This window comes from Triplophysa rosa, linkage group LG2, assembly GCF_024868665.1.
Source record: "Triplophysa rosa linkage group LG2, Trosa_1v2, whole genome shotgun sequence".
NCBI classification, from domain to species: domain Eukaryota; kingdom Metazoa; phylum Chordata; class Actinopteri; order Cypriniformes; family Nemacheilidae; genus Triplophysa; species Triplophysa rosa.
The window spans coordinates 23,750,987-23,774,309 of record NC_079891.1 but is presented as its reverse complement, the minus strand read 5'-3'; the positions used below and the strand labels follow the sequence as shown (position 1 = coordinate 23,774,309).

At 38.0% G+C, this 23,323-nt stretch overlaps 1 protein-coding gene across 3 annotated transcripts in view; it reads right to left on the bottom strand.

Moving 5' to 3' along the window:
- c2cd2l (c2cd2 like) overlaps window positions 1-23,323 on the bottom strand; it is a 42,795-nt gene that overhangs the window by 2,188 nt on the left and 17,284 nt on the right. For 2 of the 3 annotated variants that reach the window (XM_057353271.1, XM_057353257.1), the window contains exons 3-14: window positions 8,142-8,237; window positions 6,846-6,965; window positions 6,378-6,491; window positions 6,011-6,124; window positions 5,731-5,833; window positions 3,664-3,796; window positions 2,645-2,709; window positions 2,348-2,469; window positions 1,674-1,845; window positions 1,093-1,185; window positions 844-977; window positions 60-297 (exon numbers count right to left, since the gene is read on the bottom strand). In XM_057353271.1, the coding sequence (XP_057209254.1) occupies window positions 60-297; window positions 844-977; window positions 1,093-1,185; window positions 1,674-1,845; window positions 2,348-2,469; window positions 2,645-2,709; window positions 3,664-3,796; window positions 5,731-5,833; window positions 6,011-6,124; window positions 6,378-6,491; window positions 6,846-6,965; window positions 8,142-8,237 (1,504 nt within the window). The remainder of the gene's footprint in view (window positions 1-59; window positions 298-843; window positions 978-1,092; window positions 1,186-1,673; window positions 1,846-2,347; window positions 2,470-2,644; window positions 2,710-3,663; window positions 3,797-5,730; window positions 5,834-6,010; window positions 6,125-6,377; window positions 6,492-6,845; window positions 6,966-8,141; window positions 8,238-23,323) is intronic. The other variant, XM_057353264.1, reaches the window with a different exon arrangement.

Sequence of the window (23,323 nt, the reverse complement as noted above, 5' to 3'; positions counted from 1 at the left end):
TGGATGTAAGTGTCTGGCAAATGTGCAGTTGTAATTTTTATATATAAAACCTGCCAGACCTTTGTGGTCTTTGAGGCTGCGTGTCTCGAGCGCTCCGGTTGACCCCGTCTCTGACTCCGCATCATCCACAGAGGGCCGTTCTGACACATCAGACGGTGTGGTTTCTTCTGCCTCCTGATGCGGGCCAGCTCCGTGGTTGTTCGGGTTTCCGCTGGGAGACTGCGCCCCCTGTAGGGCTGCGTCCATGGCTGCAGCATATCCCACTGACACGGCTGAGTCATCCTCTGTAATGGGCACCTGTGGGAAGAAATTTCGTTTTTACGTAATGTTCCTTATGTACAAGTCCTGGAGGCACAATTGAGACAGACTACACAGAGAAACATTTCAGGCTTTTACTGAAGGTGGCAGTATGTTTTCAAAGCAGCTTGTTGTTAGCCTTTCTGTGAACCCTAATGGCTTAGGTAGTGAATTTGATACTGCGAACAGTTTGTCACCCAAGCAACTATCAGTACGTTCTCATGATTTATTAGAGATGCGAGACGTCTACATGATATACAAGACAGATAAACATTTAATAACATTTATATTTAAAAACACTTAATAAATTAGAACATTACAACAAAGTTAATATAAGTAAAATATTAAGTTTTAGTATTGTAACAAATATTCTAGATTCATACCATGGGAATGGAAAGCTTATGTAAGGTAAGACTTAACAAACAAATTAGCTGTGGGAAGCTCTGTTCTCAGGATCATTTCCCTTGATGCTTACATCATTGTTACAAAGATGTTTTTATGACACTGATTTGAAAACATCTGTATAGATGATGCTTAGTCTCTGACCTTTGATACCCCGGATATGATGAGAGTGCTGCGTTTAGTAGGCGTCTTCTTGGGAACCTTACTGGCCGACTCGATTAGTTGCCGAATGGCTGTTTCTGCTACGGGATCCAGCCCATTGGGGAGTGTGCCTTCTGCTTAGGATCAGCACACAAAGCCACAAACAACAGGATCACAAACCTTGCCATAATTTGAGCGCATGTAAAATAATAAAATGTGTGAAATGTACACAATCTCAAGGCAAGAGCTCACTGCTGGGGGTAGGACTGGCACTGGAGTTAGTGAGCACGGTGGGAGCCTTTTCTGTCACTTCCACCTTTGATGGAGACAGAGACGGAGAGTCTCCTGCAGTTAAAGAAGAAAAAGAGTAGGGTAAAACCATAATGTCACTATAGTGGTAAATTACACACTCTCTTGTTGTTCCAAATATGTATACATTTCTTTGTTTGGTTGAACACAGAGAAAGATATTTGGAAGAATGCTTGTAACCAAACAGTTCTTGACAACCATTGACTACCATAGTAGAAAAAATAACAATGGTAGTTAAACGTGCCCCAGAACTGTTTGCTGTCCTACATTCTTAAAAATATCTTCTTTTTTGTTCAACAGGACAAAATTGATTAAGTAATCTTTCCTACTATGGTAGTCAATGGGGTCCAAGAACTGTTTGGTTATAAGCATTCTTCCAAATATCTTTCTCTGTGTTCATCAGAACAAAGAAATTTATACAGATTTGGAAGGTGAGTAAATGTTGATAGAATTTTTAGTTTTGGGTGAACTTTAGTACAGCAACATCGTGTGTTCTCAGTTTTCTTGAACAAGATGGTCTGTACCTAGTTTGCGGTCCACTTTTAGCCGTGATTGGATGGTGGTCACAGTGGTCACAATTGTGCCATCGGGCATGATGGTGCGGTCCACATCCACCTTCTTTGAGGGTGTGACCGAGGAACGCAGAGGCGTGGCGTTCTGACTATAACGCAAATCACTCAACTCCAAACACAACAGCTACAGAGGCAGAAAAAATGATGATCATTTTAAAAGACAGAAAACCGATGTACTGTATACTTTTAGGTTTAGCACATCCACACATAATAATTCTGATCTGCCTTTACATGTGTGATTACAAAAAAAATTATTCTTTTTTTATCTACCATTCAGTTGTACCTACAAGATCATGTGTCTAACAAGTCCTGTGTGAATTAGGTACCAGGTTAAATTAAGAAATAATTCAGTTATCGAGATAATCAGAGACAAGGTGATTGTTCAGTGCACAGGACAGATCACTGTAATAAGATATGTTTTCTATTAAATAATTCACATTGACATTTAGAACAGGGCCTTATCGGTGTGTTCTTAAGTCAACACAGACGTTCTTGGGAGTCTTTAAATCAAAGTAACTTAATTTAACCGAGCTAGCTACCGACTGAAAATTGGCAAGGAAATCGTTCAGTATTTGAATTCTAGACTCATTTCAATCAAACATTGATGTAAGAAAGATATCCCTCACCTCTAATGTTACCACAGCAGTTGGAGCCAAACCGTGACCTGGAGTAATAGACAGCTTGTGTTGTCCGTTGGGTATTTTTTTAGAGAGATCCAGTGGTAAGGAAGCATGACCAGGCAAAAACTCTGTCAAAAAGAAGAAGAACCACTATTATTTCCAAAATAAACAGATAAAACTATATAATGCAATAAAAAACAGACAGTATAATAGTACATCACGGATTCCTTTAATATAAAAAAATTGCCTCTGCAATCTATGTAGTATGGAAAGATAGACAATAGACGATGAAATATTACTCACGCTCTCCCTTGCTGTTTTTCTCCACAAGCCTCACTTTGAGTTCTTTGGTGTCTGGTGCTAATTCCCTAATAGAGGAATACAAGAACACCATGACTATATACTCAATTCACACTTTGCACACACTTAGGGTTGGGTAATCGATAACCTGAATCGATTGAGAATCGGAATCGAAAGACTCGGAATCGGATCCGAATCGATAGGAATAGGAATCGGATCCTTGAAACTAAAATTTCAATTCCTGTGTGCATATTTTCAGAAATGTGCATGTGTTAACTTGTGATAAAGCACAGGAGCCACAAATTGACCATAGTTTCATTATATTAACTACAGTTTAACCATGATGAAGTTAAGCTATGATAATACAAATTGTATTAAATCAGACAAAACATGGTTGCTATGTGTATATACTGTATACACAAAACCAGTCAATAAGCAGGCTAAATGACCATACAGGTTGATATCGAAATGTTTTACTTCAACTGTGGACTCGAAACTGGGAATCGATAAGGATTGGAATCGATAAGCAGAATCGGAATCGATAAAATTCAAACGATACACAACCCTACACACACTAAACTTAACGTTTTTATTAGTGGTACTTATAGAATATTAACTGGATTCATTCAGTTGAGATTAGATATTAGGTTATGAAATGACTACATTACATTAGCATGGGAGATCCCCCCGCAGCCTTACAAAACAGCAGTCTGTAAGCCGTCTATGAGAAATAAATTGACCAATCTGCTAATTGACAACACAGGAAATGGTGATGTGTTGGGAATGGCTGTAATTAAATGTGCTAAATAGCTCTTTGTTTCCTTGGGAGTTGGCTGCATACTGTATATTCACAGAGCGGATGGTGGAGCTGCATACAGCTTCACACCTTCATTAACAACAAAAGGACAGCCATTTGATGAATAGGCTATCTTTGAGTGGGGAAGATGACCTTTGAATGGAAATCCGGAAGACTATCAGAAGGCAAATGTTTAAATTGTGTATTTTAATACTTGCGTGCTTACAGTGTAATATCATCAGTCCAGTTCAGGACTGCTCCAGTACTAGAGGAAGGAGTAAGGAAGCCTGTTCTCTGTTCAATGGAGGGAGTGTCCAGACTCAGAACACAACAAAGCTCTCCTGCATGAGTCTGACATCCTGGGACAGAGTTAAGAAAAACATTAGAAAGAAAAACAGACAACCTGCATTAAAAGAGAAAAGACTTCACGAAAATGTTTAATCAATTACTAAAATTATGAAGGTTATTTTTGAGAAACCAAGATGTACGGTAGAGGACTGCATTGGGATTGGGATCCCGCGGGTCCCAACGAAAATCTCGCGGGAGGGGGCGGTTTTACCTTTGCCGCGGGCAGGACTGGGCGGGCAAAACAAATAGTGCCGGTCCCGCGATTTATAGCCACCAGCAAGGATGGAGTCAGTAGATGAAGTAGAGAAGAAGATTAAACGGCTCAAAACAAAAGCAAGGCAAGTCTGACATTTGGACAAATCTCTCCATTGTTACAGACAAAAGTGGTAAAGAATTAGACTTCGTAAGTTGCAAAAAATGTGCAAAAGTATTGATTTACAACGGACAAAAATCTGGCACCTCTGGGTTGAGGCGACATACCTGCTCCATTATCCCTGGTCAAAGTAAGATCTGCTTCAAAGATAATTGAAAGTAATTTTTAAAGTACTTCTCCCCGCATGTGTTAAGCAAGATACTACAGACTAGAGTAGGGATGGGGAGTCGACTCCAAAAGAGTCGATTCCTCGACTCTTGATGTCCCTAAAGTTGGAATCGACTCCAAGACAGGAATCGACTCTCAACGACTCCGTAATTTTTAATGTTGTCATTGACTCAAATCGGTTAAATTGTCTTTGTGATTGGCGCAAAGCAACAAATAACATTTAAAAACCAATCAGGTAAAAGTCATACCTCCACTCTCTCTGATTGTACACGTTTACATCCGATCCAAAACAATGCATGCCTACTGGTTCTCTCACAAAAGGGAACACAATATCTCCCGTTCATTCTTCACCTTCAATCCGATCACATTAAATTCTCAAATTCTTATTAAAAACTCTCATATATTTCGTCTGTCAGTCTTCAAGCTTTTATTTCTCTAAACGACTTTGTAAGTTGCTTTAAATGAAAGCGTGAGTCAAGTTTGTGGAAACAAATTATAAAGCGTTTCATCAAGCTTAAAAACGTAAAAAATCAGCAACAGCCAGGAAGTCACAAATCATATATTAAGTTCTTGTTGCTGGGTTATTATTATAGTATATTTGTTGGATTTAAAATGAAATGTTGAAATACTTCAACATTTTGAAAATACTTTTTATTGTTAAATGCCCAACACAGAAAGGCAATGAGTTACATTAAGAAAAGAACACAAGGTAGGCTCAACGCCTTTAAAAAAAAATGTGTTGAACTTAGCCTAAAGGAAAATAAATAAATAAATGTTTTAGGCTTGTTCAGCGCACATTTACGTAGCCTCAGTTCAAAACAATGAAACGCGGTGTCTTTAAGTACAAAACATATTCATTTGTGTAACTGTAACTCTCCAAAATCGATGCAATAAAAAATTATAAAAATAATAAAGGAAACGAAATGTCTTAGCTTTACCATAAGTGTACAGCTACGGTTAGACCTGGGCCGTCATGTCCTTGCGCTGCGTGCGCTTGGAAAACCACATCGGTTTAGGACCAGAAAGGAGTAACTGGTCTAGCCTGGTTAGCATACCTCAACATTGTTTAAATTCTTTAAGCTAAATTGTTCGCGGGTGTGGGCGGGAGCTAACGCACAAATTGCGTTTTCACAACGCAATTTTCAGAAAGCAAATTTCACAACAAATTTCTGTCAGTTATGTCACATGAGGTATCAGTCTTTGGTATCGGTGCATTTTTTATGAGTACGAGTACATGAGCTTAGTATGGGGACCTCCCTACTTATTGATGAATAAACAATTATGCTAACATAATTGTGCAAATCAATTATCACCGTAAACATTACTGAATTCAAGTCTCATGGTAAATAAATGTGTTGTATTGTCAAACATAAAATCAATCTGTAACTAAAGCCACTTTTATACCTTTCTTGACATTGTTTGCTCTGAGTTGATGTACCATGATACTTCTGACAAGCGAGTTTGGAGACAGAAAATTCAGACCACCGAGCTGCTTCTCCCTGGGAAACTAGAAATAGAAGTGTGAATGTTTAATCACACATGTGTTTTCTGATGAGGAACGTCATGTCACATCACAACATGTCACATATCCAGCACAAGTAATGTAATCGAAGCAAAACATACAGTTACTATGTTCAGCATAACTCCTACTGTGTGATATAGCAATTGATTCTGGTATTTTTACCGCTGGACTTGATACACAGGCTCTCAGGTTGAGGATCATCGCAGGGTGTGTTGTGTACAGTGTATCTTCCACCAGCGCGGCAATCATATCACTGTCCACCGTTCCGTCAGAGCCCTAAAGAAGAAAAAGACAAAACAAAAGCAAGACTGAACAAACAAACAGAGCTTCTTAAAGATCATTACTTCAATTTATTCATTTCAATTGATTTGTTTTGTATTATTAAAGTAGATGTACCTTTTAACAAATCATTAACTGTTGCAAGATTCAGATGAAATAAAGTGTACATTTCTCAGTTTTACCTGTTGTTGTAGTTAATATGAAAGATTCATAGGGAAAGATTGTTTTCTACGCAAATGACGATTCTCACCTCTTTCTGGACTCTTTGGCGTGGCGTCACGGTTATTGAAAGCTGAGGCTGCTTGGAAAAAGTCCAGGACACAAGGAGACCCTCTTCCTCCACTTCCTCAAGACAGACCTGCAGCTACATCAGCCCAGACAGACCATATTTTCACACGGGACACTCATTTTTCACAGGCCATTTCAAATGCTCCATTTGCAAAGATATATAATCATCGGAGCTGCTTCATTTTTTACTGGCCTGAGATGAAACTTTAAACTGTGGAACTGCACATCAAGTGCCGTCATTTGTTTGAGATGAGTATCGCATGCAATATTCATAGCCACTAAACCTCACAATCTACATGAAGCTATTGAGATGGAAAAAACTGGCAAACTGAGAGCCCCAGAGAGGACGTCAGATTGATGAAAGTGGAGTGTGCAGCTATGCAGTCTGATGCAAACTCGCCAATGCAAATCCATTTCATTTGTATTTTACCTGAGCCTCCATGGGCTCCATCGTGATCTGGTAGGTATCCATGGAAACAGTTGCAGGTGACTGCTGAGTGACAGTCACTGGGAACGTTACGGTGTCAAGCGAACAATTGCACTGTAGGACCTGGCAGTGATTGAAATAAAAAAGATAGTGAGTCGATGGGATACAAAATATGGTATCTTGAAGTTAAAGGTACTTATGGTAATAACCACAAAGAATGCTTTGCTATCATATACAGCTGTGGAAAAATTAAGAGACTATTTCAAAATAATTGTCAGTTTTTCTAAATTTACTATTTATATGTTTGATCATTTTTGTTTCATTCTGTGAACTACAAACAATATTTCTGCTAAATTTAAAATAAAAACATTGTTTCTATTTGCATTTATTTGCAGAAAATGAAAACTGGAGAAACAGGTCAAAATAACAGAAAAGATGCTCTGTATTGTTTCAGACCTCAAATACTGCAAAAGTACAAATGAACTTTTAAGCATTACAACAGTAATATTTGTACATGTATTTAGGAGCAGTTAAAAATGATATTTTTATGTGATAACCCTCAGTCTTTCACATTGCTGTTGGATGACATTGTCACTTCTGAGGTTTGATTTTGTTGAAATTCAACAGACACTGGACTGGTATTGACCACAATACATGTAGAAATGCTGATTAAATAAAAATTTGGAATGGTCTCTTAATTTTTTATGCAGCTGTACATTGAGATAAAATATATATTGGATACAACTTGCAAGAACTGACCCAAGGATATACACATTGGTCCTGGTTTTAGATGTACGGAAACTCATACAAACACATGCACGCACAAAAATGTCTAAACATGTATGTAGCACAATTCTCCTATTTCACAAAATGGCGACAGAGACCGGAAGTAGGGAACAACTTTTTCCGGCCCTACTGCTGTCATAGCCATTCATTCATTCAGCTTGTTTTCTCATAGGCATCCATTTTATTTACCTAAAACAAAATTAGCATATGTTGTCCGATTTATTCATGGTTTACTGGGAGATGTAAAAATAGGGAAAACAAACATTACAAAAACATTGTTTTTTGAGCGATTTATTTATTATCAAGGTCTGATATATGTTAGACAAATCAGCATAAAGGGAGCGCTACATTCCTATTCTTCTGTGGAGCTATGGAGCTAGAGCATTGACCGGACAAGCGTTTACCCTACTTCCACACTGTGAAATAGGTCTATCGCATGTTTTGTCCGTTTTTTTACAAACATGTAGGTTGGGAGATGCCTAAATACTCCGGTAGATGCTTTTAACTGCTTACCATGCTGTGTGTTGACTGGTTTGTACAAGTCACATGGTCAATGGATGCTGATGTTGGGAGTTGAAGGTTGTCATCAAAGGTGATTTGAATGGAGCTCTGGGAAGACATATAGACTCTCAGTTAGTTTATCTGCATATAAATTGCAGTCAGTTAAAAGAATGTTAGCTGCCTTCACACTACACGGTTCAGATTTGTATTCTGGGCTAATTATTTATTTTCCATGTTTATACTGAGCAGGTAGATGGTGGTGCATCCTTAGAAAAAAATCCCAGCTACATATGGAAAGAGAAAAGTGATAAATAGGCAAAGAAGCACTGTCTGTAATATCATCTACTTTCCCTGCAATGCATCTCTTTTAATCATGTAAAGTGCAACTGCAGGAGAGAAGAAAGGAGCATTTTAATGACAAAACTGCATAAATTACTAAGCAGTAAGTGTGGGTGTTGAAACACAAAACAAGCATCAATCAGTAGAGTTCTTGAAAAGAAAATGGGGTTCTCTATCATTACCTTCCATAAGAGTATAATCAACTATGGATGGGTCATTATGTACATTGTTACAAAGATCAATGCAAACTGTGTTAATTTGGTCTCATTTGGTGCACTTAACTATCTAAATAGGAACATACCATCTTCGTATACTGTTTTTATGTGCAGTTAATAATAATTACTATGGCCCAACATTATACACAGCCTAACAGATAACATTTTGCATTTAGAGAACATCTTTTTCCTTTATTATTAAAGCAACCCAAACGTCCCCAAAAGACAATTCTACAGTATCGTCTGGGGACAAACAGGTTCCAAAAGGATGGTTAGGTGTTACACACAGATATGCTCAGCACTAGCTTCAGCCAAATACATTGGTCAGCAAATCCCAGAGTTAGGATATGACATCATTCTGTCCAGGCGAATATGGCAGACTGCCATGACAACAAGCTGCCAATGTACCTATTCAAGCCAGACTTTCACAGTTTGCAAATGTAACTCACGGAACAAACACCTATGCCAAGCATAACAGGACTCCAGGTAGAAATTTTAACGAATATCAACTTCTTCAAATCTAAAAGATTGTGATAAGTGCAATGGCCTCTGATAGGTTGTTTGCAATCACGTGGTTTTGATGCCACGCAAGGCGCACTATCACAAACTCAAAGTAGTGTACCTATGTTTTACGACCTGCACAAAGGCCAGGTAAGCCCAAATTTCTGTCAAACCTTACTTGTAATAAACACTAGCTTCCGTTAAAAGAACAAGCCCTTATTAAGTGGATAAAGTGAAAAATCTCACGTTAAGCGTTTCTTTCCCATAGAAGTCCATTATAAGGAAACAGCTTAACATACCAAAACAACAACCACAGAAAACCAAAATAAATACATTTGATTATCACTGATATCAAACATAAACATAATGACAGAAAAGTGTTTTATGTTCTCAGTTTGTCGCTGCCTTGAGCCACGTTATGTGGTTATAATATTATGTGGTCAACTTCTATGAAGAACAAGCTTAACGTGAGACCATTCTCATCCCTGGAATAAGTGTTTATTACAATTAAGGTTTAAAAGAAATGTGGTTTTACGTGGTCGTTGTTTCGGTACATTAGGCTGTTTCATTATAATGGACTTCTATAGGGGAGAAACGCTTAGGAAACGCGAGATTTATCACTTTATCCGTTTAATAAGGACTCGTTCTTTTAACAGCAGCTAGTGTTAATGACAAGGTTTGACAGAAATTTGAGCTCACCTGGTCGTTGTTTAGGTATTTTAAACCTTGTTAAGCGTTTTAGAAAGTCACCGGCTTTACACCGGATTCAGGTTTACAAGCCACTTTTATCTCCATTTCAGTCAATTCTCGCATTTTCCCCCTTCATGAACATCAGCTTTTGCTACACTATAGAACACCTTTCATGGTTTGATCGACTTAAACAATCAAAAACTATGCAAAACATAGGTATTTTGAGTTTGTGATTCCTATGTAGAGAATCACTTGCTGCCCTCAATCTGCACTTCGCGCAGTGCCGTGACGTCATGTGCAAACAACCTATTGGCCACGCTGTCAGTAAAAAGATGTTGCAGTAGGGCAGAACCCCAGCCAAGCATGACTGGCAGAGAGAAGTGTGGTAATGCAAATAACGCAGCATAACCACAACAATATGTGGACGACACCGACTTACACTGCTATCATTCATGTAATAGGACAACTAACAGCCATGGCCTTCTGCATATATGATTTAACGTGTTGTGAGACCCGATACGGGCATTTTAAATAATTCTGTTGACATGACTGATCCTCTGTCTAAAGTCATAAAGGACCTGTCACATTAAGAGATTGTTTAAAATGAAAATGTCCACACCGATGCACAATGAGAGACTCTATCTGGATTATTCTGGCTCATCCTCAAAAAAAAGCGTGTTAAAGTGATAGTTTACCCAAAAATGAAAATTCTGTCATCATTAACTCATCTCTCTTGTCATTTTAAATCTGTATGACTTTCTTTCTTTGGCAGAACACTAAACAAGGCATTCACTTGCATTGGTTTTGTGTACATACAACAGAAGTGAAAAGGTGCCGGCCCTGTTTGGTAAGCAACTTTCTTCAAAATATCTTTGTGTTCTGCAGAAGAAAGGAAGTCATATAGGTTTGAAATGTCAAGAGGGTGAGTAAATGATGACAGAATTTTTATTTTTGGGTGAACTATCACTTTAACGGTGTTATGCCAGGGAGATAAAATCATGCATTGTCTAGCTTTTCATTCATGAAGCGTTGGTGGAATGTGTCAAACATACAAACCAAACTTGTGTAATGTAAAAGTTGTAAAACCACCAAGACAGGTTGTTAAAGTTCATACTTCCTTGAGCAGCAAGTTCAATATAAACACATACTTTCAGTTGAACAAGTTTTTCAATTTCATTCAATTAATTCTGTTTACATACTCTGGTTTCACATTATCTATACCAAAAGTATGTGCATCTGTTACAAAGTTTCTTTCCTCACTATGTCTGACCAGTATTAGGATTTGTGACTAGTGTAAACAGGACAGCCCATTATATCTAATGTGGAACATGTTATTCATTTGATAATGACCTGGGGTGAATATGATCAAAGCCCCCCAAACAATGCCATTAAAAGCATCAAGTCCCATCATTAGATTAATTCCTTTATCTGCGCACTTGGAAGGTGGCACGTTACATAGACGAGAAAGCTCTTGAGATGATCCTGGACAGTGATGAAGAGTTTACCATTTGCTCAGAGGAAGAGCCTGACTCCAACGATGAACGTTTGTATTTTGAAAAGCGACTTGATCCAGCTGAAGATATGATTTCGGAAGAGTAAGTCATTCAGTTCTACTTACATTCACCGAAATGTTATTTTATGTAAACATCAACATATAACTTTGACTACTTGCAAGTAGGTATCCGGAATTACATTTCTTTAAATGTTTCCTAATAGGGATATTTATGTATATTTAACTGCTGTATAGATTGAAAATTTAAATTGTATGATATATTATATAAAATAATATTTTAAAACCTATTTGGAATATATTATGCCTAATCTTGACCACCCTGCTGAAAAACAATAGAAGCCTGCTCAAAACACAATAGAAAACGGAATGGATTTAATGGTTATAATGGGAATTGTATTGGTTTTAAGGGAAACTGTAATGGTGTCTACTGGTAGTGATGGATTCTATTGGTGGGATGTTATCTGACAAATCCTTTTGGAATTATGCCTAAAACACACTGCAAAATGAAATTTTGTAAGGGTTTTAATGGAAAAAGCTAATGATTCATAATGGTCCAGTATTTTAATAGAAACCATTAGAATTTTCTGTGATGTTTTCGCAAATATCTGCTCTAATGTGTCAAATGTGCTATAAATGTACCCGGTCGATGGTATGACATGCGTGACTGTGTAAATATTTTGTCATAAATATGTCTGATAATGGCCCATTACCAGACATAAAGAGTAAGTACAGTTAACTAAGTACAGTTAACTACAGTTAATTTAATTCTGTTTACATACGCTACATCAGGGGTTCCCAAAGTAGGGGTCTCAAGGCCGCGAGAGCGGGGTCGCAAGATGATTCCCAGAAATCATTTTTATTATTAGAAATAGCATGTTTTACGTGCAACAAAATATTATACAAAAGTGTAACAAAATATAATAATTTTAGTAAAGTCTAAAATAAAACCATGCAAATAAAAAGCCATCAGCCTTTCCAATTTCCTTTCCCTCGATCGTGACCCCTGAAGTGATTACGTCACATTAACGTTATCAGCAACCGCATTAGGTTAGGTGCAAACTTTAACCACTTCCGAGGATAGTGGGGTTCTCGAGTCACTGGCACTGTAATTTTGGGGGTTGTGGGCTGAAAAGTTTGGGAACCCCTGCTTTACATTATCTACACCAAAAGTATGTGCGTATGTAACAACGTTTCTGTCTGACCAATATTAGGATTTGTGAATGACAACACCAATCCCAGTCTTTATATAACATACATTTTCACAATTGTTTGTTTTTTTACAGATTTATGACTAGTGATAAGGCAGCTGCCGCAAAGAGAGCCAAGACAAACATGCAGGCGAGCAGTCCGCTCTTTCATGGAAAACAGAGGCCGATATTGATACGGTTCCACAGACTCTGAGATTTCTGCCTGCACGGGAACCTGGACCACAGCTGAGTCCTACCGACGCACACACTTCCCTAAATCTCTTCAAAATGTATTTTTCTGAGAGTGCAGTGTCAACTCTGTGCCTTAACACCAATGCTCAGGCTGCCAGGGCAACTGGCTGTAACGGGCTGTAAATATAAATGGATAGATGTCAGCGTCAGTGAGATGTACAACTACATTGGACTACTTTTTTACATGTCCATGTTGAAGTTGAGCTCCATCAGAGACTACTGGCGACAGGACAGTGTTTTCTCTGTGCCCTTTCCTGCCACAGTCATGTCAAGAGACAAATACTGCGCCATTTCATGGAATGTGCACATGAGTCACCCAGAAGAAGACACGTTAAATGACAGGAAAAGAGGCAAAGCTGAACATGACAGTCTTTTCATGGTCAAACCTCTTATGGAAACTATCCATCATGCTTGTGAAAGCATCAATCAACCTAAAAGAAACTTAGCTGTGGTTGAAAGAATAGTGGCTTGTAAAGCCAACCCAACCATGTGGTGCTTCAAGATGTTTGTACTTGCAGATACATCAAACGGATACATTGTGGACTTTTCGGTGTACGCAGGAAAACTTCCCCACAGACCATGGACTATCATATGATGCTGTAACATCTCTCTTGGACTGTAAAGTTTTAGGGTCTGGATACCACGTATACATGGACTACTTCTACACAAGCCCAAAGCTCCTGACAGACTTGTTTGCCATGAAGTTTGGTGCTTGTGGGACTCACAGAGACTCCAGGAAGGACTTCCCAAGGGATGCAAGCAATTCACTCTCAAAACAATCTGCCAGGGGATCCATCAGGTGGATTCGGGATGGACGTCTTCTATTTTTTAAGTGGATGGACGCACGAGAGGTATCTGTCTGTTCAACTATCCATTCATCTAAAACAGGAGAGACAGTGCAGAGGAGGGTAAAATCACAAGATACGTGGAAGACAAAACATTTCCATGTCCTGAACCTGTGACTGCTTACAATCAACACATGGAGTGTGTTGACTAGTCTTATCAACTTTTACAGTACTACACTGCACAGCACAGCATAAAAGAATGAAGTGGTACTACAGAAAGATCTTTATACACTTTTTGGACATTGCTGCCACCAATGCTTTCATTATGCATAAGGCGCCATGTGGTACCATGACCCACAAACAGTTCATGGAACAGCATATTGAAGAGCTCCGTGATGTGTCACAGGAAGCAGAACCAAAACAGACCAAGAGTGACCACCATATTCCAGTTCCAGGAGCTGAGCTGACCTCAGATTCAAGGAAAACTGCCACCTTTGGTCGCCGGACCTGTGTGCTCTGCAAAGCAGTTCATGGTAAAAGACAGGACACACCTTGGAAACGCTAGGCATGTGATATTCACCTGTGTCTTCAGTTAAACAAGAACTGATTTCAAATATGGCACAAAGACATGTAACTGACACAAGAGTCACTGGCCATCTGGACTGTCATTGGACTCATTCTTAGGATTTTTCCTGGTTTATGCTGTTTTCTATATTCATTTACATTTTATTGCCTTTGTATTGCACTTCTACCTTGTGTTTCTTGAGAAGAATGGAGAAAATAATACATTTGTTACCAACGACAGATGAAAATAAAGATGTTTAATCTTGAATCTCTTTACATTTACATTTAGTCATTTAGCAGACGCTTTTATCTAAAGCGAATGAGGTAAACAATAGAAGCTTTACATTCTTCCTCATTCCTCATTGGGGAGTTTCCCCCAGGTGTGAATTACATTAATATTCATGACCATTGACACTCCCTTGAATATTGCTTTTCCTCATCAAAAAGCATCTTACAAAAGTTAAAACAACATACTGTTTTGTGAAAGAGTGGACACAATGGTTTTCACACCTTTTGGTAGCAATTCTCTCTTCTACAAGATCCAGTCCTCAAAAGTCTAAACAAATGTTTAGTATGCATTCTCTGGCAATATTTCAGTGACTCGTACATGTTGCTCATGTATGGTTGTAGCACAGTTTGTGCTGAATACAGTGTTATGAAACATTGATCATTAAAATGCTTGTAATGAAAAAATCTTCTCCAGGGCCCCAAAAACCAGTGCTCAAATTGAATCATGCCTTATGGGGTCCCCAACATTTTCGGGCAAATAGACATAAATAGACATTTGGGTAAATTGACATAATAGACTTAATTATTGTAGTAATTCATTCACAATATTTACAGTATCTTGTCTGCACAAAATTTAGATTAGTCATTTTAATTATTTTTTTTATATCTGAAGGACCCCCTATTTTTGACCTCTTATAGGGGGTCCTTATTGCCTTATGGGGGGTCCCGCAGCCACCCTCCTCCCCCAATTCAAGCAATGCCCAACACACCCTTAAGAGGCAAGTACAGTCCGGCCTTCCGTGTCTGCGCGGCGCCCGCATGACGTAATTTTGGTCATCAGGAGGGACCGCGGTCGTCCGCACACCCCGTCCACGTGCAGCCCAATTTTTGAGACCACGCTGCGAAAACGCGTACAACAGCGCATGCGCGAAATTTTTTTTAATCGGCCAAGTCCTCTCTGTGATGTACTGCGCATGTGTTGAACTCGTCTATCCACGCTTATCAGCGATTGAGTATGCTCAAGAAGCTGTGCGGACGCGTTTGTGCGCGAGACAGACACGGACGCGGAAAGCCAAGTATACCCAGCCCTTCAGACCTCAAAGGTCAGAGTTGCACAGACCCCTTGTGTTAAAGGGTTATAAGTGTGGAAAAGTCAAGTTCAAATAATCAAAGAACATAAATGTTGACATTATACAAAGTAGAAGTTAACGTCAAAGCTTTAATATAAGAAGAGCTCTGTTTAATTAACTTTAATTCTTTCCTTTTTGACTCTGTACCTCAGTCAGTGGGATGACAGGACATGTTGACTGGGTAGTGTTTACTGGCTCAGCCCCTGAGTTCTTGGAGAGGAAGAGAGAACACAAATCCCCTACTGTAGTGGCATATGTGGCTCCTCTATCTCAGTCTTACACACTCATTATACAGATACACAGGCACAGGACAATGTGTATGTTAGCATTTGTGCATTTTTACAGACAAACACTGGACAATGGGTTTTAATTTGCTGTAAAGCATTTATCAGATGAAAAAAATTAAATTCTTCTGCATAGTAGCCTAATCTTATAGTTGTGAGTACGGACATCAGAAAAGCATCAGTCTATACATATATTTTCTATTCAAGATGAGGAAAATACACACGCATTTTGTTTGTGACAAAAAGGACACATGTTTCTGAGGGACCACAAACGTTGTAGGTTTTCTGTGAATTAAAAATGCACAAACCAGAAGCAATCTGAACTATCTAGATCAGTGGTTCTCAAACTGTGGTACGCGTTCCACTATTGGTACTTGAAGAGACCCCAGGGGTATGTGACACTACAGAAAAATAAAATCTCTATATATTAATTTTGTGTTTTAAATACAATTTCAAATGTTTAATACATGATTGATAAATACGGAATACATCTCAGCCTATGTGCAATTTTAAAATAGTTGAATTATTGTTTATTTATTATTGGTCGATGTAACTCAGGCGCGTGACGGGCAGCTCAAACACAGAGCGGGAGCGGACAGACACTTGTGAGTCCCTCTCTCTCTCTCTTTTGACGAGCTGCGTGCAAATTAAGTTACTTATGTATTTTTGCACTCGAACCGCTGTTTAATGCTGTTGTTATTGCTGTTAAGTGCTAATTCAACACGCGTCTGCATCTACTCGTGGTTAAATCAATGAAGCGCGCGTTGCGATGTATTTTTGACACGCATGTTCTCATGATGTTTAATTATAGGTATATTTATTTATCTTCTGTGTTAAATATGTCTTTAATATAAATTTGTAGTCTTTCTGCAAGTCCCCACAAAGTTAATTAATCCCCCATGAAAGTCATTTACACAGCCATGTTTACAGTGCACTACAAGAAAAGTGTTTTGTGTCCACTTTTACTGCTGACTAACTTGAAAAACATGGAAAAAACATATTCTTTAGTTTGAAAACAGCTGGTTGATAAAAAAGTGTTTGTATTATTAACAATACATTAGAATTGGTGGATGAGGTGTAAAGATAAAGATTCACAGCTCTACTATTAATTTAAGTGTTAATTCATGTGATTTTCTATGGCGGTCATTAGGTGGTACTTGGAACTAATTTTATTAAAGGTTGTACTTGATCTGAAAAGTTTGTGAACCACTGATCTAGGTTAATAGTTTTTTTAACATGTCTTTCTAATTCTCTCTTCAGCAACGAATCACCACAATAAATGTACTTTGCATACAGAGACAAATCCTTGTCATTTACATCACACATTTGCATGATCATCTCTGTTCTCTCACAACATCACGTCGAGATTCAAACATAAGACACTGGTTATTACACTGGTTATTAGCCAGTACAAACACCTGCACTGGAACGGCACGCACAGCAGAGAGTATCAGCACAGGGCCAGAAGAAGGACATTTGTGTTCTATTTAAAGGAACAGAGTCCAGTCAAAAAAAGATCATTCTTTAATTATTCAATCACTCTCATCCTGTTTCAAACCAGTATGCTGTTACTTTTTCGAAAAGGACAAATTTCAGTCTCATTTTTTTAGCAGTGACCATAGGGATAATTCCAAGATAAAAAAAGCATTAAAATAATTTCATTATTTACTCACCCTCATGTCATTGTACACGCATGCATCTTTCTTCTGCATAACACAAAAGAAGATATTTTAAGGAACTTTGGTAGCCAAACAACTCCATTGTCCACAATTAGACTCCATTGACTTCCATTGTACACAAAACCACTGAAACATTACTCAAAATATCAACATGAGGGTGATTAAATGACAGAACACTTATTTTTGGGTGATTTTTTTATTTTGGGTGACTTTTGAGAGACCTATGCCTTTAAAGGGACAGTTCACCAAAAAAATAAAAATTCTGTCATCATTTATTCACCCTCGAGTTGTACCAAATCTGTATACATTTCTTTGTTCTGATGAACACAGAGAGATATATTTGTAAGAATGCTTGTGACCAAACAGTTCTTGAACCCCATTGACTACCATAGTAGACAAAAATTACAATGGTTGTCAAAAGTGCCCCAGTACTGTTTGCTTTACATTCTTCAAATTATCTTTTTTTGTATAAAGCCATTTTTCCAACTATGGTAATCAATTGTGGCCAAGAACTGCTTGGTTACAAGTATTCTTCCAAACATATTTCTGTGTTCATCAGAACAAAGACATTTATACAGATTTGGAACAACTTGAGGGTGATTTTTGGGTGAACTGTTCCTTTAAGCTTATTTGACTCCAAAAGCCAAAAAAGCACTATACTCTATATGACTTTCGTCTCAGAGTTTTCTCAAGACAAACAACAGCTTTGTTTGAAGGGTCATTATCAGCCATTATATGGGATTCCTTTTGTGCCAATAAAAATGAACACAAACTTTTAAAAAACGAACAAAAATATACAATGAGAATGAAAACAATAAACTCAATTGCAAGAATGTGACATGATTTTCAAATAAACTGCTATTTTTCTTAACAATTTTCTAAGTTTCGTTTTTGCAAATAATAGTTTTGAATTCGCTGCTAGATTTTTCATTTGCGCTTTCCGAGTTTTCGTTTATGCTTCTCAATTTTTCGTTCGCCTTTCTGGCAACTAGAACTAACAATAATCAAAAACAATAATCAAAAACTCAAACTAACTAACACGGGCAAGACAAAGCAGGACAAGGCAGGAACTCGAGGAAACCGCACACAACGAACATCAGCACATACATACACAATCCAAGAGCACAAGACAATGAAACATGAGGGCAATTTAAAGGGAAGACAAACGAAGGATAATTGACGAGGGCAGGTGGGAAACATAAGACACGGCAGGGAAGCAATACATGAAACGAGAGGGGCGGGGCCAATGACAAGACACGAGAAAACACATGAGATGTCATAACAAACAACTCATGGCTTTCTCACATAGAACCTAAGGGCTCCGTCCCGATCCTGCCACATGACTAGAAATACAGAACCAAGAATGCAGGACCGTGACAGATACGGTCTGTGTGCATTAATGTTGTCCGATTATGACCGTAGATGAACTCTATTCAGAATTTCAGAACTGCTGTTTGACTTTGTAGATAAAAACAAAATTGTGGAGTGTCTAGGTTAACCTTACACTTACCAGTGCTATAATAAATAATAAATATAGCAATTCATTAAAAGAATAGTTCTCCCAAAAATATAAATTCTGTCATCATTTACTCATCCTCTTGTCATTTTAAACCTGTATGACTTTCTTCTGTAGAACACAAAATAAGATAAATGTTGGTAACCGAACAATTCTTTAAAATATCTTCTTCTGTGTTCATTCAGGTTTGAAATGACAAGAGAGTAAATTATCATGTGACAGAATTTGCATTTTTTTTGTTAACTATCCTTTTAACAAGATAAAAAAAGTCTTAATCTTTTACCATTAGTTTGTGCTTCAAGTAAACAAGTAAAAGTTTAAAACAATCCGTGCTGAAACCCCTTCAGTCCCCTACACAGCACACCAATGCTTTGAACCAACCGAAATATTATTTTTCAGGCACCATGATGCAATTAGCAGATAAAACGTAATATCCAATGTTTCCTCTGGGTAAATCTAAATCACAGGATGCCAACAACTGCAGAGAAAAGCGTGACACCAATCATCTCAAAATAAAGGACACGTTGAGACGTTGACATGCACAACATTGCCGTGGGCATCATCCCGCAGTGTCGAGCTGTAACATTTTATTTATGTCTGTGGGGTTCGCTGCCCCACAGTTTACTCATAAACCAATGTGAATGCAAGGTGAAGCTTGCTTAATGCTTTTATTAAGCAAAATAAAACCGGAAAACAGCAAAAATAAAGAGGCTAATTTTCTTGTCTTTCGTTCCATAAAAAGCAAATTGCCATTCATGTAATAATTATTCAACAATTTCAAACCCATCCACCATCAAGGAGAAAGTGAGATGGAGTAAGAATGAAGCAGGAAAGTGATGAACAGACAGAAATAAACAAACAGGGTTGACCTTGAGACCATTGTCGTTCCCTATGTGCATGTGCAAGCACTGTGCTATGCTGTGCACTGCAGGCATGACAAAGTCCCATCCTACCATTCCATTATACAGATTCCACACACACTTTACTATTCAGCACGGGCAATCATGACACGGGCACACATGCCTGGGGGACTGAGCCACACTGGCAATGACAACTCTCAGAACACTGAAAATATCAAAGAGGCCAGCTGGGAGAACAAGAGATGTTTAAAAGCTCAGTCACCTTTAAGGACCTTTAAAAACTGTGTTTAACATGTTTTCTATGTAACTACATGATCTTTTCTGAAACACAAACACACAATGAATGTAATGTGGAAATGGTGGGTTTAAAAGTATAGATTAATGTTGTAATGTTTAGACACAGGCTGATACTCATTGGCTGATGTTCTTTATGAAGCTGTACTATGTATCCATACAGGACAAACTACTCTGTTTCTGGCATTTTTTTAAAGCACAAAATTAACTTAAATATATACTCAGGTTTTACACAAAAATGAAGTGTTGATATATTTTGGAACTGTCGCACGTAATAATCCACACCCAATCTTATTATGAGCTCATATTGTTTATGATATAGTTGCTGTCCTTCCGAACCACGGATGTCCAAATTATCAGTTTTTTCAGAAAAAAAAGAAAAAAAATACTGTACTATTTAAATGATTAAATACTTTGTGGTCAAAGTTGACAAGCATTTAATACTTTTTATTGGTTAGACATTAGCAACGTTAGGGTTACTAATACTAATGATTAATTGCAAAAAATTTAAATCACGACATATGGAGATACGAGGTTTCAGAAGGACAGCAGCAATATACTGCATATTATAAAAGTGTGTTTTATATGAGGTACCGTCAAGATGTTCATTAGCAAGCAGTGCATGTGTAAGTGAACTTTCTCAAAGGACGTCCCTTTATTGCCATCACCCCCCAACCGCCCACCCTCCAAGCTACCAAATCCCTGGATTACTAGAAGGGAGTGTTTGTGTTTTAAAAAGAAAAAGTGCAAGACTGAACGAAAGATAAAACCTCATAGCAATCCTTTCACATCACAAACATGTAGCCTGACGCTAATCCTCTCACACCAGATATGATCAGAACATTGGCATATAAACAACAGACCACTTAATTCTTACTGCAGAAGAATGAGCAGTATCCTCTATTTGTTAAATTGTTTTGGCACAAACATGTGGCTACGCCTTTGTCATCCAATGGGGTATATGCACACGGGGCGATGACGTACTTCCGCTAAAATCTCAGCCAGCTAAGCCACTTTCACTCTCATTGTGCCAAAGACTAGAGATACCAAGAAGCGAAAGTCTAGTGCTTTTTGGGAAACATCCACTAGGTGGCGCATCAGTAGCGCGGCCGCCAATTTGGGGTGAAAATGCCAGCTGGACAATAGCACAGACATACAAAAATTCTAACAACAATTCTAGACAATAGAAAATTCTAAAAGTATGTCATCAGTAAATTTCATGACACCTACAGTAAATTTTGTATTGTCTTATATACGTTTTATGTTATCAGTTGTGGAATCCAACCATTTAGCCTACTTTATTAAATATTTCCATTTTATGCAACTTTACACATTTACTATTATATTATTAGTTACTATTTTTCCAGTAGGTCTCGAATATATATTGTACGTTTTAATCCCCTGGAACACACTACAAACATGATGATCTTATAGAACCATGCTGAAAAAATAATAATTTAATGGATTTAATCGTAATAATGTTCAATCCTATTGGAATAGGCCTAATACCAAAAACACAATACAAAAATGAATTTTGTAATGATTTTAATAGAAAAAGCTAATGATACATAATGGTAACCATTAGAATTTCTGCAATGGTTTCTATTGGGTTTCTATTGTTTTTTTTTTTAGCAAGGATGCATTAGGGGCTGTGTCCACCGAGGCGCATTTATGCGGCTGAAAATGGCAGGAGCTCGGCTGAAAACACCCACTGCAGGCGCAGCGTTCTGACCAAAGTTGAGCATTTTTCAACTCAGGGCGCTCGGTCGAACGCCGGCGCTGAGCATGAAAAAAACGCATAGCACCAGCGCAGAGCGCGGAAAAAAAACGTCAGCTGATGGCTTTTTTTAAAAGCGCAACGTTTCCATAGGAAACAATTGAAAAAACACGCCGGCCGCAGGCGTAAACGCCTCGGTGGACACAGCCTCTTACTGCTGAAAAAACAATAGAAACCCAATTCTAATGGTTTCCTTTAAAATACAATTTAGGAAAAAAATCTCTCTTATACTGTTTTATTTTATATACATATTGTAAATATTAATAATATAAAATAATGTAATATTAACAGTTTGTTTTCTAAATTTTACTATGTCACATGATTTATTCGTCAACTGCCCATTTATTGTTCAACATTGCCAATTTTTCTGATGCATGTCCTTAATTTGTTGGTATTAATAAAGTGTGTATAATGCTAATACTTGATAATTCACATGGTTTCTAGAGAGCAAGTGTTTTGTCATCATGTATTTGTCATGATTCTGTCTCATCTTGTCAAGCTTTTCGAGTCCTGTGGTAGGATCATGACAGTCCCACATGTTTTGTGTGGAAGCGCATGTGCATCGCTTGCTTTGGCATGCCATGCGCTCTTCGGTCTCGTCCATGTCCCCACCCTCTCGTTTCCTCATTAATTATCTTGTTATGGTTTCATGCCCCTCACCTGTTCCTTTCTTGATTTAATCCCCTACTTAATGCCCTGGTGTTTTCTGTTTTGTGCGGTTTGTTTTGCCTAATACCTCTGTGAAGGAGGCCACGTCATTTGTCTTGATTCCCTGTTCCTGTCATCAGAGTTGAGTAAAGTCTAGTCAGTGTTTTAGTCAAGTGTTTATTCTTAGGGTGTACTCTCACTAGGCAATCTGAAAGATATTTGGAAGAATGCTTATAACCAAACAGATCTTGCCCCCCATTGACTCCCATATTAGGAAAAATTACTTTATCTTTTTTTTGTTCTGTTGAACACAAAAGAAGGACATTTTGAAGAATGTAGCACAGCAACCAGTTCTGGGCACTTTTGATTACCATTGTATTTTTTCCTACTATGGTAGTCAATGGGGGGCAAAATCTGTCTGGTTATAAACATTCTTCCATATATCTTTCGCTGTGTTCATCAGGACAAAGAAAATTATACAGATTTGGAACAACTTAAAGGTGAGTAAATGATGACAGTAAAAGTAGTGAGTAAAAGTATCCCTTTAAGGTTGGATTTCAGCTTTAGTTTTTATTATTATTATTTTTTTTAAAGCAACTGATATTGCTATCGCGACAGCAAAGATCTATTGGACTGCTGAGTTGTTTTCACCCCAACATGGCGGAAGCACAGGGCTGCTAACTGGGTGTGAGTGTTGCAATGGAGCTTCTATTGAGTTTCGCCTCTTGGTAT